Source organism: Thamnophis sirtalis, unplaced genomic scaffold (assembly GCF_051295495.1).
Source record: "Thamnophis sirtalis isolate CommonGarterSnake01/CBP01778 unplaced genomic scaffold, rThaSir2_p1.2 scaffold_3, whole genome shotgun sequence".
Classification (NCBI taxonomy): Eukaryota; Metazoa; Chordata; class Lepidosauria; order Squamata; family Natricidae; genus Thamnophis; species Thamnophis sirtalis.
In genome coordinates, this window is record NW_028261383.1 from 158,740,133 (window position 1) to 158,764,791 (window position 24,659).

At 42.6% G+C, this 24,659-nt stretch overlaps 2 protein-coding genes across 7 annotated transcripts in view; one reads left to right on the forward strand and one right to left on the reverse strand.

Annotated features, from left to right (window-relative positions):
* B4GALNT1 (beta-1,4-N-acetyl-galactosaminyltransferase 1) overlaps positions 1 to 3,947 on the forward strand; it is a 63,315-nt gene extending 59,368 nt beyond the window's left edge. For all 6 annotated transcript variants that reach the window (XM_087710577.1, XM_087710578.1, XM_087710575.1 and 3 more), the window contains 2 exons: positions 716 to 953; positions 1,897 to 3,947. In XM_087710577.1, the coding sequence (XP_087566703.1) occupies positions 716 to 953; positions 1,897 to 2,111 (453 nt within the window). In that variant the 3' untranslated portion in view covers positions 2,112 to 3,947. The remainder of the gene's footprint in view (positions 1 to 715; positions 954 to 1,896) is intronic.
* A 124-nt stretch (positions 3,948 to 4,071) lies between these two features.
* The window catches only part of LOC106553722 (solute carrier family 26 member 10-like), a 30,182-nt gene continuing 9,594 nt past the window's right edge, over positions 4,072 to 24,659 (reverse strand). Inside the window, exons 8-18 of the mRNA XM_087710581.1 lie at positions 23,486 to 23,599; positions 21,336 to 21,413; positions 18,983 to 19,078; positions 18,187 to 18,293; positions 17,243 to 17,312; positions 15,083 to 15,253; positions 13,570 to 13,609; positions 12,532 to 12,611; positions 10,338 to 10,392; positions 7,803 to 7,909; positions 4,072 to 5,579 (exon numbers count right to left, since the gene is read on the reverse strand). Of these exons, the coding sequence (XP_087566707.1) occupies positions 5,541 to 5,579; positions 7,803 to 7,909; positions 10,338 to 10,392; positions 12,532 to 12,611; positions 13,570 to 13,609; positions 15,083 to 15,253; positions 17,243 to 17,312; positions 18,187 to 18,293; positions 18,983 to 19,078; positions 21,336 to 21,413; positions 23,486 to 23,599 (957 nt within the window). The 3' untranslated portion in view covers positions 4,072 to 5,540. The remainder of the gene's footprint in view (positions 5,580 to 7,802; positions 7,910 to 10,337; positions 10,393 to 12,531; positions 12,612 to 13,569; positions 13,610 to 15,082; positions 15,254 to 17,242; positions 17,313 to 18,186; positions 18,294 to 18,982; positions 19,079 to 21,335; positions 21,414 to 23,485; positions 23,600 to 24,659) is intronic.

The following is a 24,659-nucleotide window of genomic DNA, read 5'->3' on the forward strand; positions in this document are numbered from 1 at the left end:
CACGATTGGCTGCTTCCAAATCAGGAGGCGGGAGAATTAGTGCCTCTTTTCCATCTGAACTTCTTTGCCTTTTAACTCTTTATTAACTTTTAGAAGGCGAAAAATTCCTTATGGAAAAGAGGCCCCGAGTTCTCTCGCCTCCTGCTTTGGTTAAAACTAAGCAGACACCAAGCCACTGTGACCTGGAATCTGGTAGCAACTATCTTGGCTTTAATTATTTTTTAAAAAATATTTAAATTTCTTTCTTTTTCCTGAGGAGACTGGTGAGGCTCCGCCTCCCTTGCCTCTAGTGACTGCACGTCCCTGTATAGCCACCTACTCCTACAGACTCTAGGTAGCTTACAAAATCTAAGTTAAAATAACTAAAAACATAACAAGGTCAGAAGACCTCACCCCTGTCCTGTTCGTCTCTTGGTTCTGGTTTCAGACTAGTTTTGAAATCATAGCCCTGTGTAGTTTTAACATTTTAATTATTTTTGACATCTTATAACTTCTAAGCCACCCAGAGACACCTTATAGAGGAAATGGGCAGCATAAACATTTAATAAATAAATAAAAGCGACACAAAGGGCATTAAAACAAAATTAACAGGATAAGAGTAATGAAACAACCTTCCCCCAAGAAATCTGCCCCCCCACCACAGACAGAACCCCCTTCACATGCACATACAGGTGCACACCATCCAAACCTCAACGTTATGGTTTGTTTTCCGCAGGTGGGTGGAGCTGTACGGGAGATTACGGGCTACACCACCACGTACCGCCAACAGATCAGCGTGCAGCCTGGTACTGAGGAGGGAGATTGCCTGCGAATGCGCCAGGGATATCACCATACCATTGAAGGTTTCCCTGATTGTGTAGTCACTGATGGAGTGATCAATTTCTTCTTAGCACGCACAGAGAAGGTTCTGCAAGTTGGCTTTGACCCACGCCTCAACCGTGTTGCCCACCTTGGTGAGTGATGCTGCCAGTATGGGAGACCCTCAGCTTGGCCTTGTGTCTAGAATAGAACATAGAATAGCTTTTGTTTCCTATATAGAAGATAATACAGGTAGTTCTCGACTTACAACAGTTCATTTAGTGACCATTCAAAGTTGCAACGGCACTGGAAAAAGTGTCTTATGACCATTTTTCACAGATCCAGCATCCCCAGGATCACATGATCAAAATTCAGGGACTTAGCAACTGATTCATCCTTATGACCATTGCTATAACCCAAGGTCATGTGATCTGCTTTTGTGATCTTCTTGCAAGCAGAGTCAATGGGGAAGCCAGATTCACTGAACTACCAGGTTACTAACCTATCAACTGCAGTGATCCACTTAACAACTGAGATGAAAGATTGTAAAATGGGGCAAAACGCACTTAACCAATGTCTCACTTAACAACAGAAATTTTGGGCTCAATTGTGGTTGTAAGTCAAGGACTACCTGAAAGAGAATCCAAATCACACAATCAATCAAAAGGGTGAACTTGGGTTTCCTTTGATGTTGTGATCCGGTGTTTCTCCAACCTCTTTAAGATGTGTGGACTTCAACTCAATGTTGCCTGGAGAATTCTGGGAGTTCCACACAATTTAAAGTAGTCAAGATTGAGAAATGTTGTAATCCTAACTAGTGGTCAGCAACTGGTGGTCCACGAGAAAATTTTGGTGGTCCACTGAAAAATTATTTGCGTTTTTTATATTGCGCTAAATATTATTTATCTTTTTTTTTAAAAAATCATGGGATCTGCAGTACGTTTCTATGTATTTCATTGAAAGTTTTAATTGGCCTGGAACAACTTCTACTCAACTCAACAGGAAGGTTCCAAAAAGCATGCACAGAAGGCTTGTCTGTTAAAGAGTCATAGGCTTATGCTAATTTTTGTCCTTCGTTCTGGGTTTTTCTAACTGCAGAGTTCTTCATTGATGGCCTGGGTATTCTGCATGTTGGTTCCTGCTCCAATGTGGTGGTAGACCATGCCTCAAAGATCAAGCTACCATGGCTAAAATCGGCAAGCGAGAAGCAATATGCCAAGTTCCGCTATCCCAACATAACGAATGACATGATAAACACCGAACAAAGCCTCTTCTACTTCAAAAACCATTTCAAATGCATGACGGGCAATTAGTCTTCAGTGAGAGAGGGTGCTGAGCCCCACCCTTGACAACTGGCTATGTCCTCAGGTGACTGGAGTCTTGGACAGCCTGCTCTGGCAGCTAGTCATAGTTCTTGGCAAAACAAGCTTGCCCTGTCCACTAGCCAAGTGCCCAGAACTCAGGGAGGCTTCTACATTCTCAGGCCTGAAGAGCAACTTGAGAAATGAACTTCGCATTACTAAAAAAAAAAAAAAAAAACCACCACACAACTGTGTTATAACAGAATTAATTGGACAAGCCATCTTCCAGACCTTATTGATGAAAGTGGCATGTTGTCTGCTTGTCATATTTTGCATCTGAACTGAACCATATTCCACGGGGAGTGATTCTGCAAGAGGCTGCCCCATGAAGCCTGGGTCTTTATCCTTCTCCTGGTTGAGAGCAGCCATCTGCCCCTTACACCGAACTCCCCTTCTAACTTTGGACTTGCGCATACCTACAGGTCACGTTGCAAAAAACCTTGCAAACTCTGGCAATATCCCAGCATCCTTTACCTCCCTTGAATTTAAACGACAGAAGGGGACAGGATCGGAAGTGGATAAGCAACCTGAACTCCAGCGGGGAGGGGGACGGCTTTCTCTAGCGTCAACATTTTTGTGCCGAGGTTTTGAAGTTGAGCCTCTCTGTCCCCAGCTCCCTCCAACCTCAAACGGGCATCGTTCTGGGATATTTTGAAGTGCCAAAGACTAATGATGGAAAGCCACCACCAGGGGGAAGCCTTGAGGTGTGCATTGCAGCAGAGCAGCCTTAAATGGCCACAGGACTACTGGGATTGCGAGATCCAGATTCGAGGCACTCCCAGGCTTATGACAAAAATGGCCAGATGTGCATGGATATTGGAGGGCGCAGCTTATTTTCTATGGGGATATTTTTTTTTATACAGTGAAGTAGAAAGACTGTCCATGACAGATTCCCTATTTTTTTTTTAACTTTAGACAGAATCCATTTCCAAAGCTTCTTCGCATTCCTTAAACTTCTCCCTCCCAGTTCTCTGGCTTTTTAATGGCAACCATGGAGCCTTTCACACCACTTGCTTTTCCTAAAACTATTATTTATTAGGAAGGTGTTTTTTTTTAAAAAAAAAAACACCACCACGAATCAGGGCTGGGAAAAGGTCCTACACAATAGTTCCATTGCATGGGGTTGGCTCATATCGTACGTAACCCAAGGGGCTGTAACCACTCAGGCACCCTTCTTCCTTCTCCCTCTGTGTGCCCTTCTTCCCGGCACCTGGGCTGTCGATTTCATTGAGATAAAATTAGTTAAGTACCAGCCTCACAGGTTAAGGTGCACTTAAGGTGCACTTTTAGCACAGGGACAGACAAGAAACCAGAGGGGTATGGTAGATTTCAAAACCTCTGTAGCACAAGTGGTCTAGAAATTCATACAGACTGATCCACAAAGTTGTTTCTTGCTGCAAAAGGATAAAATCTTCTTTCCTCTTGAGTTGCCAGATGAAAAATTTAAAAACATTTGTGTAGGATATGGTTGTTGGACATAAGATATGGATTAGGTATGGCTTAGAAGCCGTAAGTACAGCAGCAATCATATTCATGCTCATGTGGGAATGAACTGTACTAAGCACAAGAAGACTTTTAAGTACTATTTTAATTGGAATTAAATCCGCCTCACACCACCAGAACAATGCAGTAATAAATTAAATACATTTAAATGCTTTTTAAAAAATGACATTGCGTTTTTACACATATACACACATACCTAAAGTAAATAGGAAAGAAATTCCATGTGATAATGAAATGGTTGCTCCCCTGCCTGAAATGCTAATTTTAATAAAAGTTCAAAAGCTTGTTCGTTTATTTACATATTTATTTTTAAGGATGGATGCATAATCAGCATGCAACTCTGAGCTGATGTAATCCAAGAAAACCTTAGCTATATAGTATGTGATGCTGCTGAAGGTGTAAAATGGGTTCTGTCCCTTTTGAGTAAGGTGGAGATCTCCAGTTGCAAATACTAATTAATGCCCTAACCCAAGGAGTGGTATCTCAGTTCTGAGCATTCCCAATAACCTGTGGTTATCTGCAAATACTGTATACCCACCCACTAATGAGAAATGCAAGCTGAGGAATGTAGCTTAGGTCTAGGGCAGATTGTTTCAAGCTTAGGTTGTTATATTGAATGGTGTGAGCAAGCTCATTTCTCCAGTGCAGAGGGGGAAAAATCTATTGGGCTGGTAGCTCCCTCCACTTGAGGCTGAACGCTGGCAGAATTAACTGGGTCATTTAAAGAGCTAACAGGTGCATCTGCTCAGTTAGAGCAATTGTTTTGTCTTCTTTACTCCCTACCTGATGAAAATCCTATTTGGGTAATTGATGATTCAGTAAATCAATTCATTAACCATGTTTAGCACGTTGGCTGAACCTCTCTAGTGAATCAAAGGCTGTGTTAATGCATCTATACCCTTTGGTCCTAAGGTCCAGCGGTGGGATTCAAATAATTTAACAACCGGTTCTCTGCCCTAATGACCAGCTGGGTGGGTGTGGCTCAATGGTCATGTGACTGGGTGGGCATGGCCAAATCAACGTCACTCATGTCAATTGGCACTTCATCTCATCTGTTACAATGTAATCTAGGTTAACCGGAGGTAGTTTCTGTAAGCAGGGCAATAAAGATTAGGCTAGAAACAACACCAGAATGTCTCCTTCCTGCCTTCCTTACAGGATTAGCCCTGTAAAGTGGGAAAAAACAAAATGAGATTTCTTCCAACAACCTGTTCTCCAAACTGATTAGAAAGTTAACAACCGGTTCTGAATAGGTGCGAACTGGCTGAATCCTACCACTGGTCCTACCAGTTCCAACAGCAATTCTGGTCTAAGAGGATCTCTCTGGCAAAGAAAAGAAAAAAGGAGGTGCCCCAGTATAAAAGAGGACTTTGACAAAATTGGCTTCCTTTCATTTCTGGCAATTAACCTTATCCATAATCCTCAACTGAGCATTCTTTCCTAGGCTCTCTTCCTTTTGGCTTCCATGGCTTATTCTGTGATGACTTCAATTCACCCCCCCAACCCCTCCAGGAAAGTAATAAAGGGATGGTTTTTTTAAAAAAAAATACAATTTTGTTTAGCTGCTGTGTTCTAAAATTTTCTGGTAAGGGTTCAAGAAGGAAAAGAGCCAAGACAGGTGACTGCACAAAGTAATCCTGACACTTCAGTTGTGTAGTACGCAGGGCGTGGAAGTTGTAGCAGTTGGAAGTCCTGCTAAATCTTAAGAGCCTGGCGCTTCTTGCCCGTCTGCACTTTCCTTGTCAGTCCACGCCTGACAATCCGGCAGGAGAAACGTGGTCTCGTTGGCAGCCTGCTGCCCTTCTCCAAATCTCTGTGATCTCAGATGGCTTCATCCTGGTAGAACCTATTGTCTTTTAACCTTGGCAGGAAGAAAAGTTATACCCAGATGGTGGGATCCTTCTGTTCCACGTTTTCCTGAGCAAAAACCAAAGTAGAGTTATCCATTAGGCACTGTGCCGTATAAAAAAAAGCTACTGTATATCTTCCCAGCAGAGGTGGTATTCAGCAGGCTCTGATCAGTCCTGGAGAACCAGTAGCGGAAATTTTGAGCACTTCAGAGAACCGGTAAATGCCATCTCTGACTGGCCCCGCCCCCATCTAGTCTCTGCCTCCTGAGTCCCAGCTGATTGGGAGGGAATGGAGATTTTGCAGTATCCTTCCCCCAGGAGTGGAGAGGGAGTAGAAATTTTACAGTATCCTTCCCCCAGGAGTGGAGAAGGAATGGGGATTTTACAGTATCCTTCCCGCAGGAGTGGGGAGGGAAGGGAGATTTTACAGTATTCTTCCCCCAGGAGTGGGGAGGGAATGGGGATTTTGCAGTATCCTTCCCCCAGGAGTGGGGAGGGAGTAGAAATTTTACAGTATCCTTCCCCCAGGAGTGGGGAAGGAATGGGGATTTTACAGTATCCTTCCCCAAGGAGTGGGGAGGAAATGGAGATTTTGCAGTATCCTTCCCCCAGGAGTGGGGAGGGAGTAGAAATTTTACAGTATCCTTCCCCCAGGAGTGGGGAAGGAATGGGGATTTTACAGTATCCTTCCCACAGGAGTGGGGAGGGAAGGGAGATTTTACAGTATTCTTCCCCCAGGAGTGGGGAGGGAAAGGGGATTTTGCAGTATCGTTTCCCTGCCTCGCCCACCAAGTAACGCCCACAGAACTGATAGTAAAGTTTTTTGAATCTCCTCATTGCTTCCCAGCTCATATTACTTGTTCAGCGCTCTGCCTCAACAGTGCTCTTTTTTTCCCTAGAGGCAACTGGCCTCTTGAGAAAAGCACCTTTGGGACAATCATGACCTGGATGACTGAGAATCTCCATAGAGGAATTCTGTGCTTCAAAAGCCTACTTGGGGAAGTGCAGAGATTCCCCCAGTGGATGCAATCCCTGCTAAGGGTAGCAGTTGGATTCTGATGGTGATCTGAACTTTCTACACCTGGAAATGATTGTGTCCTCGACTTACAACAGTTCATTTAGTGACCATTCAAATTTACTTTAAAAAAGTGACATGACCAGGAGTGAGCCGCGCAATTTTTGGAAGCTTCCTTTCCGCTTTTTAAAGCATTTTTTTCCCTGCCGGTTCGAGTAAATAGGCAGGAAAAAAATGCTTTAAAAACAGAGAAAAAAGCTTGCAGCTGAGCCACATGATCCTTGAATGTTTCCCCCCTTCCTTTTTAAAGCATTTTTTTCCTGCTTATTCGCCCGAACTGCCAGGAAAGAAATGCTTTAAAAAATGAAAAAAATAGTTGGTCACACCCACTCAGTCACATAACATCCCTCACCAAGCCACAACCACAGAACCCGGGGGGTGGGGGGGGAATTGATTTCACCACTGTTTATGACTGTTTTTCACACTTACACCCATTGTACACCAGTGTAGCACACCCATGGTCACGTGATCCAAATCCAGAGGTTTGGCAACTGGTTCATATTTATGACAGTGGCAGTGTCCCGGGGCCGTGACATCCCCTTTTTTGCAACCTTCTGATAAACCAAGTCCATGGGGAAATCCGGATTGACTTAATGACCCATGTTACTAACTTAACAAATGCAATGATTCACTTAACAACTGTGCCAAGAAAAATGGTAAAACAGGGAAAAACTCACTTAACCAAGGTTTCCCTTAGCACAGTGGTTCCCAAACTTGGCAACTTGAAGACTTGTGGACTTCAACTCCCAGAATTCTCCAGCCAGCTCTGCTGGCTGGAGAATTCTGGGAGTTGAAGTCCACAAGTCTTCAAGTTGCCAAGTTTGGGAACCACTGCCTCAGCAGCTTAATCAACTTAAATGTTGGGCTCCATTATGGTCGTAACTTGAGGACTACCTGTACTTCTAAATAGCCTCTGAAGGAGCAAGTATGGCTAGTTCACCAGAACTGTGGGGGTGGGGATTGCTCCAAGTAAAACTCTTCCCATTAAACACAAGACGCCAAATATAGAAAACGAGCCTCAGGCTAAATTGCTTCTATTTACAGATTTATCTCATGAGTGGGACACTGAATGACAGTGATGTGTTGTTTTGAGAGCTGGGCTACAGGGGCCCAGCCATGCTCCCTTTCCTCCCCCATGCCCCACCCTCCCACAACAGCCTGAACAGAAACCAAGAGGAGAGAGAGGGGCTTCCTTGTTTTCTCTGCTGACCTTACCGTGGCTTGCTGGAGGTAGGAAACTGCGTCATGAACGGTGACAAAAATCTGCTGAGGGGTGAGATGATGCATGAGGCCACAAAAACGCAAGGTCTCTAGGACGTTGGCTGGGTGGATAAGAAGAAAAGAGAAGACACTCAGGTCTCATGCCACATGTGGGAGCTTGCATATGCACCCTAGGGATGGTCCCTTCCTACCTCCGCAACACAACAGAATCTGTACATGACCCTGATCCACACATCATGGGATCTTGGAAAAAGTCCGATGCTGTAATTACACGGGTGAGTAAACTGGTCCTTCAGATCAAATTGAAGCACTTCTGCATCACTGGCTCTTTCCAAGGGTCCAATCTCTCACAAACCAGTTGGAAACAACTTGAGCTCATTGTTGTTCCAGCAGTCTATTCTAGGAGAGCTGAGGAGGCCAGTGAGAAAGCCCTGTTGCATGTCAGCTGTCAAGAACCCCTTCTCCCCCCCACAGGAAGTCAATTCAGGAAGCTGGCAGGAAGTTGCAAACAGGTGCCTGCCTTCCTTAATGGCAGCAGCTAAGTTGCTAGGATTGCTATGTGATGTCACGTGCCACCCATTATGATTGCTGTGCTTGGTGATGGCCAAATCCTGTCCCTATTGCCACTGTAAGCTGAGAACTACCTCCATGGGGTGGGGTAGGGATGGAGTACAGGGGTGGGCTTCAGAAATTTCAGATTCTCTGCACGGTTTGCTGGGTGGGTGTGGCCATAGTGGGCGTGGCCTAGTTACCATGGTGGGGGAGGGGCGTTTTCACCTTCCCCAGGCTCCGCAGGCTTTCCTTGAACCTTTGGGAGGGTGAAAACTGCCTCCCTCGGGCTCCAAAGGTCCTCTGGAGGCCGGGAATTGGCTTGTTTCTGGCCTTCTAGAACTCCCCTCCCTCTCCGAGCCTCCGCACGGGTCCTGTATTTACCTCACATCCAAAATGGACCGCATGGAGACTCCTGGGAGGGGAGGGGGTGGGTGGGCGGGACCAGGCGGGGTAGGATTTGGAGATTGTCTGAACTGGCTGTAATATTAGCTACGATTCTCCTGAACGCAGGCGAACTTGTAGCCGCTCACCCATGGACAGAGAGCAAATAACAAATGCAGCTCCACCACTTCCATATGTGTGTGGTGATGTGGCTTGAGTATACAAAAGGGGCGGAGCTTGCTTTGCAAGTGGCATGTGGTGCTGCCTTTTTCACTTTCGCATCAGATCCTTTGAATGAAACTGATTGTTCAGGTGATTTCTTACAACGTCTACTTAAAAGGCTGTAAGGAGAGGGAGGGATGATTCAACACAAGTAGACTACAGATCTAGAGATGGGCATCTACTACCATATGACACCCTCCTCCACAACTGCTAATGGCTGGTTTTTTTTTAAAAAAAAAAATCCAGATATAATAAAATGGTGATGCAATCACTCAACCTTCAACTCATCTCTTTGGCTTTGATGCCAAGTTAGGTGATTTGTTGGAAACAAATCCATAGATTTCTTGCCATAGATCTCTGGATCTGCATCAGATAATTGGCTCCATCACCCAAATGGCTCCATTTGTACGTGAGAATCTATCCATGCAGGAAATGTAGAGGTTCTCTCTTGCACAGGGGTGGGTTTCAAAAATTTTAGCAAGGGGTTCTCTGCCCGGTTGCTGGGTGGGCATGGCCATGGTGGGTGTGGCCTAATCAGCCTCCTGCACCACAGGGGGGGGGGTATCCTCCCAAGGCTCCGGAGGCCTTCCCAAACTTCCAGTACACCTGTTTTTCATCCTCCCTGAGCCTCTGCATGCACCCTGCACTTACCGGCATCCGCGTGGGGACTCCGGAGAGGGGAGGGGGTGGGGTGGGCAGGGCCAGCCCGGAGTGGGATTTGGGGGTTCTCTGAACTGCACAGAATCTTAGCTAGAGGTTCTCTCGAACCTCTATGAACCCCCAGCAGCCCACCCCTGATTGTACATGTACTTCTTAGACTTCCTGTTAAGGGAATTGACAGTGGTCCTCTTGATTTTGTTTATAAGGAACAAGAGCTGAGGTGGCGCAGTGGTTAAATGCAGCACCGCAGGCTACTTCAGCTGACTGCAGTTCTGCAGTTCGGCTGTTCAAATCTCACCGGCTCAAGGTTGACTCAGCCTTCCATCCTTCCGAGGTGGGTAAAATGAGAACCCGGATTGCTGTTGGGGGCAATATGCTGACTGTAAACCGCTTAGAGAGGGCTGAAAGCCCTATTAAGCGGTATATAAGTCTAACTGCTATTGCTAAGTGAAGTGGGCCAATCCCACCCATTGAAAAATGTATACCCTTTCCTGAGAAAATAGACAACTTCTTAACATTTTCATTTTGAAAAGAAAGAAAGAAAGTAGATCAGGATAGCTTTTTTCCTGCATACTATCTTTGAACTAAAGCTCCCATAAGGGATTTCAACTAGACACTACTGAAGTTCTAGTCTAATGCCTCGGAAGGCCATCAGGCTGAGGAAGAATGAACTAGAATAATAGGAAGATTGATGGCATGTCTTACTTCACTCACCATTACAGGCAGACAAATGTATCTGTATGCCGGCTTTTTGACATTCCACACACACCTAAAAGGCAAGGAAACATTTGTAAAGAAGCTTACGTGAGGGCTTCCAGCCACCACAAGGTACACCGTAGCACCAATCTGACGACCAAGATCCGGATACACAATGATCTTTTATTAATTCTGGCACAAGGAGGCGACACAGTTTGTGTTCCACCCCACAGTCTATTATAAGGAGTCTATTATACTGGGAGCAGCTGTTTTTCCAATTCAGTATAAAAAGGCACGGCTCTAGTTCATTTGTTAATATCACATTTTAAAAACAACCTATTTAGGCCCTGATGAATTATAATCCTTTTCAAAGGGCAGCGTGAAGGGGAGACAAACATTATTTAAACTGATCCAGCACAATACAGGTGCGTAAGGCAATGCTGTCTAGAGTGAGAAGCAAATGGCTTTTTAAAAAATGTTTTCATTATAATGTAAACAGATTTTTGTGGAAAATCATGCTTTGATTCTGGATGTCTGTGGGCCCAATGTGTCTGTAGACAAAACTCTGACTCATTGACCAGATCCTTACCACATCTGACATTTTAAACCATTCAATTCAAATAGTGAGATGCTGGTGTAGTGGAAAGCCAAGGACCACCCTGCATTATTACTCTCAATTTCAAAAAGGCCTCTGTTTCTTAGAAGATAAAAATGATGGGCAGATGCAGTTCAGAGCGGTTAGGAAAATCTGCTCGCTTGCACAGAAAAAGACGCAAAGGAAATGGCTGTAGAAGGGAGCATTCTGCAGGAGAATTGCTTAAAATCTGGGACAAGAGGCACCCCAGCATATTGGCTTGGTAACTGCTTCTATTCCATATGGCTGCCATTTGGAGAATAGGAGAGTCCCCTCCTCTCTGCCCACCCCCCAACAGCCATTGTTTAGGAGTACTGACAGCATGTTCTCAAAACTTCTGTTGACTTTTAATTACAACTCCAGATGTGTCCAGCAGGCAAATGTCGAGAGACTCCCCATGTAACAGAAGTTCTGTTGTCTTTAGAAGGGAGGGAGAGACTTTCATTGTCTTCTTTACTTGCTGCTGAGCTCAAACCAAAGAACTGGTTTGAGTTAAAATTTTAAAATATGTTTTAAACAGAGTCTTGGGGTACTCCACTGCATACTTCTCTCCATGTAGATGGAGATGAAAATCCATAGAAAGCCAGCTTATGCTATTTGCCTGTTTCCAGGGAGAGGGAAAGTTGTCTATCAGAACTAAAGGGGTTAAGCTCTCTAGGAAGAATTGAATTTTCAACCAGTCAACTATCATCATCTTCCTGGCCCTTACCTGGATTTGAGGCATTCCTGTCTCATGTCTCAACTGGGCATTTGATGTTCTGCTAGGTTCTAGCTAAAATGGATTGCAGCAATTTTGTTTGTATGATTTCTAAAGACTCTTTCTTAAAAAAAAAATCCTATTTGTGCCCCAGAAGGATTTTGCATCAGTGTTTTAGCCTCAAAGAATTTTAAAGCTATGGGGACTAATTGTCCTCTGCCTGTGTAAAAAAAGTGTTTGGTAGCATTTGAGAACCTAAGGGATGATTGCATGGTGTAGTCCAGATGTGCCTTCCAAATACCTTTTGTATGGAAAACCACCCCAAGGTACTTGGATGCATTGACCTGTTCTAGACTGTGTCCTTCTATTCTCCAAGAGGATTGCATAGCTCTTTGAGCAAAAACTAGGGCTTTTGAGTTATCGAAATGGAGGATCAGATTATTTTGTCCTTCTATTCTCCAAGATTATTGCATAACTCTTAGAGCAAAAACTAGGACTTTTGAGTTATCGAAATTAGGGATCAGATTATTTTGTCTTACAGCATTTTAATGTTGCTGGAGTAGCTCTCTTGAGTCCAATAATGGAGGATGGAAGTCTGAGTTATGCAGAAGACCAATCAGGGAATTAATATAAAGACTGAAAAGGGAAGAGGCCAAGATAAGCTGTACTTTTAATTTTTGAAGATCAGCAAGTACTGTTCTGGGTGTGGTAGACCCCTCGGGCTCCAGTGAAGGAAAGTTCATCTGGAGAGATATTCTGAGTTTTAATCTTGATTTAGTCTCAACTCATTGGTTTTGACTCTTCTGCTTCGCCAGCCTTACTATTTTTCCATTCTTATTCCCCACTATACAGAGACAAACACACATATTTGTCTTAGATACCTGGATAAGGAGCCGTGCGCCAGATGAATCCACAAAGGATATTCCACTGCAGTCAAAAATCACAGCCTGTACATCTAAGCCTGGATAAGTAGATAAGACAGAACCCATATCAACCATGCTCAACCACTGCAGCTCCACAGATTCAGTCTAACAGCTGCCACGTGCTACCCTGCACTTTTCCAGGAGCACTTTGTTCTCCAGATAGTTTTAAAGGTAAAGGTTCCCCACGCACATATGTGCTAGTCATTCGCAACTCTAGGGAATGACTAGCACATATGTTCATCACCGTTTCAAAGCCAAAGAGCCAGTGCTGTCCGAAGATGACTCCATGGTCATGTGGCCGGCATGACTCATTGCCAAAGGTGCACGGAACGCTGTTACCTTCCCACCAAAGGTGGTCCCTATTTTTCTACTTGCATTTTTTATGTGCTTTCGAACTGCTAGATTGGCAGAAGCTGGGACAAGTAATGGGAGCTCACACCATTACGCGGCGCTAGGGATTCGAACCGCCCAACTGCCGACCTTCCGGATCGACAAGCTCAGCATCTTAGCCACTGAGCCACTGCGTCCCTGCACCAGATGGTTTTACACCAACAGAGAAAAGACTAACATGAAATTCTGGACACACACATACATTTCTTCTGTAAAACAGTCAGAAGAGAAGAGAATCTTCCTAACAAGCCATGTCTAATAACTACACGCCAGCACAAAGAGAGTTCAGCTTGGTATTCCCACATGGGATGGGCTTCAATTACCATAACCCACAGCAGGATGGGGATTGAAATTCAACAACTCAGGAGACACAAAATTAGGGAAGGCCAGTTTAGCAAATTGTATTAGCTATAAAGTATCAAAAAAGTAAGAAATGTTATGGAATGTAGAACAGTAGTAAATGGTACAGTAGATACAGAATGCAGAACTGTATTCCTCTGTAGAACTGAGGAAACGGTAAAGAAGATTTTCCACCCTGGGGCTCAGCATGAATATTTCCACAAGAAAAATTGCCCAAGAACGAAAAAGGAATTAACTATTGGTTACCTGAGCTAAGCTTCTTTTCCAAGACACAAACACTGCTGTCCTAAAGAAAAAGGGGAAAACCCAACAATTAATTTTCATTTACAGACTGAAAGGATTGACCTATGCTACTTTACATTTAAGAAGTGGGGTGTGAGTTATTCATATGATGTGTTTTCCACCAAGGATCTTTTGAAGATTTTTTTTTTTTAGTGGGAGGGGAGGGAATGTAGCTATGATAGAAAACCAATCCTCAAAATTAAGTTTAACTTGAGCAACTGCTTTGACCACAGGGTGAAACACAGCCAGCATCTTGACATGCCCTACTTAAATCTCCCCGTATATAAGAGCTACTGTACATAATTAACTCTTTTATAATTGAATAAAAATGGTGGCCACAATTCTGTAATCAAAACCCCATCCCTTTTTACATGTCATAATACATGTAGAAAGGGTGGGGCTTTGATCAAAGAGGTATGCCTCTCTCTCTCTCTCTCTCTCTCCCTCCCTCTCTCCTCCCCCCCCACAAAATACCCCTGACCCCTGGTTATTCCTCTGAGGTGAATGCCAAAGCTGCCCATGGTACAAACCACTTCTGAGCACCAGAATCAATCCAGGTGTCTCAGATGGGACAGAAGATATTGTAATATGTATTTTTTTTTTGCTTTTTAATGATAATTATAATCCAACCCATTCTTGCTCTGGTGTAAGAAAGGAAATGTGACAGAGACAAAAAAAAACCCTCTTAACATCAGCTTTAAAATGATGTAAATAAAAGAAATTAATAAAAATCTTGAACCTCAATATAATATAATGTAATATAGTATAGTATAGTATAGTATAATAATAATAATATAATATAATATAGTATAGTATAGTATAGTATAGTATAGTATAATATAATATAATATAATATAATATAATATAATATAATATAATATAATATAATATAATATAATATAATATAATATAATATAATATAATATAATATAATATAATATAATATAATATAATATAATATAATATAATATAATATAATATAATATAATATAATATAATAATATAATATAATATAATATAGTATAGTATAGTATAGTATAATAATACTATAATAATATAATATAATATAATATAATATAATATAATAATATAATATAATATAATATAATATAATATAATATAATATAATATAATATAATATAATATAATATAATATAATATAATATAATATAATATAATATAATATAATATAATATAATATAATATAATATAATATAATATAATATAATATAATATAATATCTGAATGCAGGTGAAATAAAAGCACTTTAGTTTAACATCATCAGGCTTGAGGTCATCTAAAACTCCAGGATCAAGTATTCAGTTTTTTAAAAAAAGCTTAAAATAGTATTTCTTCCTCCAGCTATCTTTTACTTCCATGAGCACTTCACCACCTGTGGGTGAACTTGATTTGCTCTAAACTGAACTCTCAATATTTAGTCTCCCCACCATCGCTCCAATCTTTTACCAAGTCTTACCACTGTCGTGATGTCCATTTTGATCCTGCTGTTAAACTGTGAATCCTCAGGATGTTCCCAGTCTTGCTGTAACCCCACAAGCTTGCTGACAATGTCTTTAAAAAAACCGCGGTTCCCATAATAGATGGGGGCCTGGTAACTTAAGATCTTCACACCTGGGATCTCAAAGCACTAAGGAGAAGAAACAGAACAAATGGAATAGAAGCACAGAATTATAAATGACTATGAATACAAATTCACTGGATTTGGGTATGTATATTGCAGACTTTCCCCATCTGACACCTACCAAATAATTTAAGCTACAAATCTCATCATCCATAGTCAACTGTGAGCAGGGAATGATTGAAGAGGACTGTGTTCTGACCGAGGCTTCCCAAGAGCATGAAGCAAACTCCTTGTTCTAACAAAAAACCCTATTTATTAATTTACTGTGCATTCTGCTCATTCATATCCAGCATAGTCTTTCAAGGGAGGATTTACAATCACAGACCTTATCTGGCTTGGAGGGCTGCCAGGCCGATATCTGCAAAACTTGGCAAGGAGTCTTGGAGAGTCACAAACCAATTAAGTGAAGTAATTGTCTCCTGCAAACTCCATTCCCCTTTCACTCCTCTTTTATTCCTTCTGGGAGGGGCCATTCACCATCCACCTGTGGCCTTATTTCCAAGTCGACCCCTGTTCTTTAGCTGTTCCCTTCATCTGGCAACTCTGCACATGCGCACACTGGGAACAGGCTCCAGCTGCCTCACTGCTATCTGACTCTGAAGGCAGCTGATAACTGGCATACGGCTCTGGCCTCCTCTTTGCCTCCGACACAGAGCCCTCATCAGAGCCTTCCCCAGACTCCAGGACTGGCCTATGTTCTTCCCCAACCTCCTCGCTTTCTGAATCTGCTGCCAGCTCTGCTGGCGACTGGCAGGCCAAAAGAGACTGGATGATATAACCCAACATTTCTAAAAGGTACAAATTGTAGGGAATTAATCATAGCCATGTCATGCAAATTAATTAATTAATGCAAATTAATCATGACCATGTCATGCAAGGGAATTCACTGGAAAAAACAATTATATTGGGAAGAGTTAGTAGTAAAAAGAAACCAGGTCGCCAAACAACACGATGGCTGGACACTATCAAAGTTGATACCAGCCAGACAGAAAAACTTAAAGAAGCAGTGGAAGATCAGAAGATGTGGAGAGACCTGGCCCATAGAATCGCCAAGAATTGGACATGACTAAATGGATAACATCATCAAATCTTTGCCGGGCTCCTGTTACAGACTAGACTTCAGAGTCTGCACTGTAGCACAAGTATCCTTCTTCCTTAAAAATTAAATGCCCTTGTTAAGTAGTCTACGCAATAAAATTACACTTCTGGAAGATCTCTGAACTTCTAAAATTAGAACATTATAACAACCTGTGCTCATTCAGAGTTTCCCCCCTACCTTTATTAAGAATAAAATAACTTCATCTTGTTCCAAAGCAAGATGATCCTATATTAAGGCAGCTTCTACACATATCAGCACAGGAATTAGTCCTGTTGAGAGTTCAAAGAGACTTTCTCCCAGCCAGGTACCATATTTTTCAGAGTATAAGACACACCTTTTTCCCTCAAAAAAGAGGCTGAAAATCTGGGTGCGTCTTATACACTGAATACCACACTTTTTGCCTCCTGAAACCCCACCCCCTTCACCAAAATGGCCGTGCATAGCCTCACGAAGGCTTTCAGAGAGCTCCTGGGAGCTGGGGAGGGCAGAAATGAGTGAAAAACGGGCCGTTTTTTGCTCAATTTCCCCCCCCCCCAGCCCCCAGGACCACTCTGTAAGCCTCCTAAAGGCTATGCATGCAATTTTTTTGGACAAAAAATGAGCCCGTTTTTGCAAAAAAATGGCCGTTTTTTGCTTGTTTTTGGGGGGGGCACCCCCAGGAGCACTCTGCAAGCCCCCTAAAGGCTATTGATGCCTTTCTTTGGGGAAAAATGGGCCCATTTTTGCGAAAACCCAGCTATCTTTGGGAGGTTTGCAGAGTGCAAAAACTTTTTTTTTAATTTGCCTCTTCAAAACCTTGGTGAGTCTTAAACTCTGGTGCATCTTATACTCCAAAAAATACGGTAAGTAAGTGAAATTTCCACTTACTTTTACCTCCACTTTTCCACCACTTTTACCTTGCTATTGTACTTCACAGGCTGGTAGATTTCCGTATCGGCTGCCCTGCCCAGCACAGAGCATTCAGCCCTGTAAAATGAATGAATGAATGAATAAAGAAAGGCATTCAGAGTAAAGTTGTATTACATTACTACATCAGGTAGAATAGCTTATGCCCCAAGAAGCATGCATATAATATTTTGATGGCTTTTTGGGACAAGGCAAAGATAGTGTTTCAAAAGGATACATTCTTAGAGGGTACTCTGCATATTTACATGAATGTAAGAAGGACTTAGCCCTGGCCTATGGCTGAGGAGAAGAGGTGGGGCAGAAAATCTGCCTTAATTTTAATGATCAAGAATGACCCTTTCAAGAATGATCTTTTTGGTACACTTAAAAAGGGGACCTGGGTGGGATTCAGCCGGTTCTTGTTCCAGCAAACAGTTGGCCCCGCCCACCCGCTCCTGCTCTATTCCGTCCTATATTTCCTTTGTTTGAAGCCCAGCTGATTGCCACATCTCAGCTGTTTTACTCACCGGGGCTGCAGGAAAAGGTAAGATTTAGTGCTGATTTCAAATACAATGTCCGTGCGCACACAGCAAAATGCGCACAAAACCAGTTGCTACACCAATTGAATCCCACCACTGCTTGGATCCCAAAATAGCAATAGCAGTTAGATTTATATACCGCTTCATAGGGCTTTCAGCCCTCTGTAAGCAGTTTACAGAGTCAGCATATCGCCCCCACAATCTGGGTCCTCATTTTACCCACCTCGGAAGGATGGAAGGCTGAGTCAACCCTGAGCCGGTGAGATTTGAACCGCTGAACTGCTGAACTAGCAGTCAGCTGAAGTGGCCTGCAGTACTGCACTCTACCCACTGCGCCACCTCGGCTTAAAGCTGGGCTTTAATCCAGCATTCAGCAATAGAATGTAGCAAAGGAAGGACCATGAGTATGAAGTTACCTCTGTGTGCGGCATACAACGGTCATCATGGAGAACACGACCCCCACTGCCAGGCCAAAGTCCACACTGAGAATAACCACAGAAAGCCATGTGACCATCCACACAGCCTGTAAGAGAATTGAAAAGATAGTAATAGAGCCACCCAATTCTGAACCAGCACAGGAAGTTCCAAAAAGATCAGTGGAGACCATCCCATTCCAGCCTAACACACCTTTAAATTAGGACAGCCTTCACATTTCATAAGTTAAAGAAATGGCAGAATAACAGATGCGGTTCAATGACAAAAGCAATAGATTCCAAATGCATGTGCTGAATAATTATATCAACAGTTATAGGAGAAAGAACATCTACAGCAGGAGGTGCAAGGTCCGAATCCGACCTATGGGGAGCTTAGATTTGGCCCGTGGAACCGCCCTGGAAATAGTGAATGACTGTTTCTGCCAGCTAAAACACAGCCCGGGAAGGCCTCACACGGCCCTTTTCACTGACAGAGTGTTGCAGGAGGCTGTCCCAGCTGCAAATGGAACTCATGAGGGCTGCACGTGCCCCCCCCCCCACCCAAGCTCCATTTTCACTGGCAGATGGTTGCAGGAGGCTGTTGCAGCCGAAAACGGAGCTTGGGAGCCCGTTTTTGCTGGCAGAGCACTTGGGCCACCCCATCTCCCCGAGATCAAACACAACCCTGATGCAGCCTTTAATGAAATTGGATTTGACACCCCTGTTCTACAGTATAAGGCTTCATTTTTAATAGCTAAGTATCCGAATTAGGAGATTCCCAGATGCTATTGTCACTTACAAAGTCCACATGGCTGATCCGCCACAGCTCAGGTAAGTCCCGGAACTGAAGAAACATCTGTCGAAGGCTGGTGACATTGATACAAGCTAGGACAGCCTAACATGAAAAAGGAAATCAGGAATCACATAAAGGGTCACTGTCTTTTCAAAACAGGACAAGATTGGCTAGCGGGATTGACCTGTCCTCTCCTGCTCAAATTTCCTTTGTTTACTGTCAAAAACTCCTCCTTCCTAATCCCACCCAAGCAATTTCCTCCTTCATTAATAAGTTGCTGGTTTGGTCCTTCCTAGGACAAAAGTAGGACATTGCCTTCCTTTTTTTTATTTTCAGGCTTATAGATATGTTAGCTGCAGTGGTTATATGGTACTTATGAACCTAGACTTTAGTAAGCGTAGAAAATTATTATTTTAATGAACCCACACATGATTACGGGAAAATAGAGAACCAAAAATATTCATTTAACTAGAAAATAACTTAATGTGTCTGTCTAAAAACACAGGTCTTAATCTAGAGTAACTACTCTTGTTGTCTTTTCCCTCAATGAGAGTAGACTTTCCCTTGCTCAAAGGAGTCCCCCATTGACATCTTCTTGTTTATTTTTCAATAGCTGTTCCAGATGTTCTTCTTTCCTGCTAAGGAGGAGTATTTTAAAGCCTCAATAGGAATTCAGTAGCATTTAGAATGGATGATGTAATGATGGGGACTTCATATAATAGGGTTCCAAGACAACATAGCCCTAATAAATACATACACCCATACATTGTTGTAACCACAGATGATAATAGTGTTTGGAAACTATGCCAGTTTCTCACTTTTTGGCAATCTAAATTGCCTGGTGTGGATATTGAACTGCTACATCTTGGGTCAAAGCTTCAGAATGTGTACAACACAACCTACAGATACTTAGATAAATCTAAATCCAATGATAGGTATGTCTAACCATGTGCCAAGCTAGATTTTAAGAACTGCCATGTCCAGCGGTGGGTTGCACATTTTGTTACTACCAGTTTGCTGTGCCTTCCACGCATGCACTTTACTTGCACGCATGTATTCTGCGCATGCGCCTGGTCTCAAAAACGTGCCTAAATAAGACAGCATATAGCCAGGGCATGTGGGCAGGCTCACCCGTGATTCCCGCTATTGGTTCAGGCGAAGTGGTCCGGCTGGATACCACCTCTGGCCATGTCCACATCAATCCTGATAACATTTGTAAGAATGGGTTTCTATACTGTGCCATTTTAGCATTATTGAGGCACTGCTTTTCTACAATTGGATGCGAAATTTAAGGGATGGTAACTTATCCCATGCCTGTGCTTAAAATGCTAGTATATTTTTTGAAAAAAACTAGACTTATTCCGCATCGGCCCCTCCCAAATATGTACTGTATTTTAACTTCAACAATTTCTTTCTCATAGGTTTAGTTTCATGTAACTGTTTTTTGTTCAGTGAAGATGCAACATTACTGAATTTCCATAGAATGTATCCTTAAATAGCTAGCTCCTATTTCCTGAAAATGACAGTTTAGTCGCTAATGGTTTTCTGTCGTCTTCTCTTTTTTTTTGTTTTTAAATTCTAAAACAGTGCTATTTCTCAAAGAAAACCATTACTGGAAGGAAATTAGTCCTTAGGACCTACCCCACGCCCAAGAACTGATTGACCGACAGACAATAAAGGAACAGTTGATTAGAAATTCCAGAGTTACACTGAAAAGATAGCAATGCAAGGCCAAGGTCACAAGGAGGAAGCTTCTTGTTAAAGGCACAATGGCCCTCTTGAGAAACTTCGCTGGCAGTTACCATTGCTAAGTATTGTTTAGTCTGGTGGTTGGCAACCTTAAACACTCATAGAGCCACAAAGGTCCTAACCGAAAGTCCCCTGTTCAATTCTGGAGCCGACCGGAAGTCTGGTTCCCCCACCATAGAGTCTCCTCCTAGCGTGGGATCCTTTTTCCTCTGTTGACTGGAAGTCCCGTTCCCCCACCATAGTCTCCTCCTAGCATGGTGTCCTTTTACCTCTACCTGTCCTAACCAAAAGCCCTAACCCTATCATTTGTGGAGACAACCAGTGACAGGGAGCCGCAGCAGACGGATGAAAGAGCCACATGCAGCTCCAGAGCCACGTGTTGCTGACTCCTGGCTTATGGTTAACCAAAACTAACCCAATAAATAAAACACTTATTAAAGAAACCCAGCAGCCTCAGTCCACAATCATTTATCAAAGCTACATATCCAAATGATACATACGAAAGACACTTAAAATAGATGCGCATAAACTATTCTTGTTGGAGGAGTTGTTTTTTGTTAAAAAAACATGATTCTTTAGGTTTGCCAACCCATTCCTGCATCTATCTCACCTTTGGTAAATAGTGAAAGAGCGGTCCAATCCATATTAACACAATCAGGACAACGGCACTGGTGAAGAGTCCAGAAAGCTGTGGATAAGAAAGGCTGATTAAGTCATGGCAGAATAACAGAAAGACAATAGGTTTATTGGGAACCAAGCAAAAAATAATAATAAGTATTCTTTGTATTCAGTGGTGTGTTGCCAATTATTTTACTACTGGTTCAGGTGTGCTTACACACACATGCGACACTTCTGCACATGCGCAGAAGCGTCTGGGTGGGTGGGCGGAGCTTCCTGCCACCACTACTACCAGTTCGCCCGATCCAGGCCAAACAGGGACCAACTCACCTCTATTTGTATTGCATAGTACCCAAGAGGTAGTAGTAGCAAATAGATAAACAGATCTTTATTTGCCATTATGCTAATATAAAGCATTTCTTTAGCTTCTCAGATAGCATACTACGAGACCATCTCCAGAAAGCTTGGGACAGATTTCTTCTTCTAACACTGGCAGGAAAGCACTTTGGATGGGACAGTTTAATTAAAATTCTTTCTCTTCCCCAAACGTTGATCTCACTTCCCCCCCTCCATATATAATAATTATAATGAAATTTTTTTGGGGGGGGGGGATTTTATAAAATCAGTGTTGGTGGAAGGCAAAGGGAATAAACCTACCCAAGAATATATATTGTTTTGGAGGGGATATGGACACAATTGGAATATATTGTATATCTTTTAGTTGTTATAGACGAAGAAATATAAGGGAGGTAGAGGGTGGGAATATCACTTTCTTCCCATATTCGAAACTTCAACATTAAGTAGTAGGAGGAAGTGGTAAGGTATAGATTGGACCAAAATCATGAAGGAGGAATCCACAAATCCAAGGCTAAGGATCTAAATTCTCCTTGCTTTCCATCATCTCCTTGTTTCAGAGAAATTTGTAGAGCAGTTCTTAAACCATGTAAATATTTTTTTTTTGCTTTACATTTTTTAAAAAATAAACAAATACAGGAGGGTATTGCTCTTTTCAGCTTCTAAATTACAGAACTCTAGCTAAATTGGGATCACTATCCAGATTAATCTTGAATGCAGGATTATTCATTTTGAAATTATGTATCCATACATGTAGATTTCTACACTCCCTAAATGTATATCTTGCTGATCAAATACCAAATCTGAGAGATTCACACTTCACATTCATACAGGGGCCCTGTACAGCTTCATCAGAGGTAGATGTTCCCCCCATCCCCAGCATGGAAATGAGGAAATAGTAAGACCTATTGGGGTGACTCTCACTGAAAGCTGGCGTGCCATAACCCAACCAAGAATCAGATTTGCTATTTTTGTTTCCTGGTTGGAAAATATATAATTAGAAAAGTCTTTGTATCTGAAACGTCTCCCCCAAGTTAGTGAATCTTCTTGGTGCAAGTTTTGAAGACAGAGAAGTCCTGGCAGGGAGAAAAAAAAAATTGGCCAGCCACTGTTACTGCCACATCCACATCAAAACCAAATATCTTTCGTGCTTTTGCAAATGTACTAGGTATTTGAATATATACCGTATTTTTCGGCGTATAAGACGCACTGGAGTATAAGATGCACCACAATTTTGAAGAGGCAAATTAAAAAAAAAGTTTTTGCGCTCTGCAGACCTCCCCAAAACAGCCCATTTTTGTGAAAATGGGCCTATTTTTTGTCAAAAAAAGGACATGCATAGCCTTTAGGAGGCTTGTAGAGTGCTCGGGGTCCCCCAAAACGAGCAAAAATTGTCCATTTTTTGTGAAAATGGGCCTGTTTTGAGTCAAAAAAGGGCATGCATAGCCTTTAGGAGGCTTATAGAGTGCTCCTGGTGGCTGGGGCGGGAGGGCAAAACTGAGCAAAAAAACAGCCTGTTTTTCACTCATTTCTGCCCTCCTCAGCCCTCAGGAGCACTTTGGAGGCCTCTTAAAGGTTATGCACGGCCATTTTGGTGAAGGGAGCGGTGTTTCGGGAGGGAAAAAAATGCTGTATTCAGTGTAAAAAACGCACCCAGATTTTCAGCCTCTTTTTTTAAGGGGAAAAGTGCGTTTTATACTCCGAAAAATACGGTGGGAATCTGCTGTTTGCTTCTGATGTATTTAATCAGCAAAAAGAAATGTACCAAATAAGACATTCTCCAAGTACCTGAGTGTGTCCACCTGTACTCTCCAAAATGTTAGTTGTAGCCAGAGTGGCTGAACTGGGGAAACAGGTGAACAAGGAAGAGACTAGGTTTGAAACCCCATGAGCCAGAAGTTCCTGTGGGATAACAGAGAACAAAAGCAGGTTGGTCTCTGGTTATTCTACGACACAAATAGAGCACAGGTTTAATTGGATTTATTATCTAATCTCCCTCTTTCCATGGAATTTGGAATACTTCAAATTCATGACAATCACAGTACAAATCTCAGAGAATTATAGTTTCCAGGGTTCTTCAACCGGAAAAGCTATTTAACTCTCAAAGAGTTAAAATCTGGGTTGGTTTTGATTACACTGAGATTTGGCTTTGAAAGTTCTGCTCTAACGCTTAGCCTAAGCCTATTAAAGTGGATGTGAACAAAATGCACCTTAGGGAAAATGTCTCCAACTTGAGGAACATTTAATATGCAGCTTGGAAAACCCCACTATCTTCAGTAGTGAAGATGGCAGAAACATCCATTGCTTTGCCTTTAGCAGGACCTGAAGCATGGCTGGAAGAAAAAGGGGTAGTGCAGAACCCAACTACAGGGACGTCTACAGCAAAGTTCAGCCCTAAACTTCAGATTCTGAAATGAAAGCTTCCATTTGCAGAGCAACAGCCCAATGAAAACGGTTTGAGAATGGGAGTGTTGGCCTCACACGGGCTTCATGAGACATTTTTAAATGACTTGAAACCCAGTGGAAAAGAATCAAGCATTGGGTAGCTCCTATTCTGCCTGTCACTGATATCAGTCTGAGACTTCAAGTCAGAATCAGAAGCCCATTCAACCTGGCTGTCAATTTAATCCAGTAAAAGGAAGGAGGACGCTGTGAAAACCAGATCCTTCAGGATAGTAAAGGTAAAGGTTCCGCTCGCACATATGTGCTACTCGTTCCTGACTCTAGGGGGCGGTGCTTATCTCCGTTTCAAAGCCGAAGAGCCAGCGCTGTCCGAAGACATCTCCGTGATCATGTGGCCGGCATGACTAAGTGCCAAAGATGCACAGAATACTGTTACCTTCCCACCAAAGGTGGTTCCTATTTTTCTACTTGCATTTTTTATATGCTTTCGAACTGCTAGGCTGGCAGAAGCTGGGACAAGTAACGGGAGCTCATTCCATTACGTGGTGCTAGGGATTGG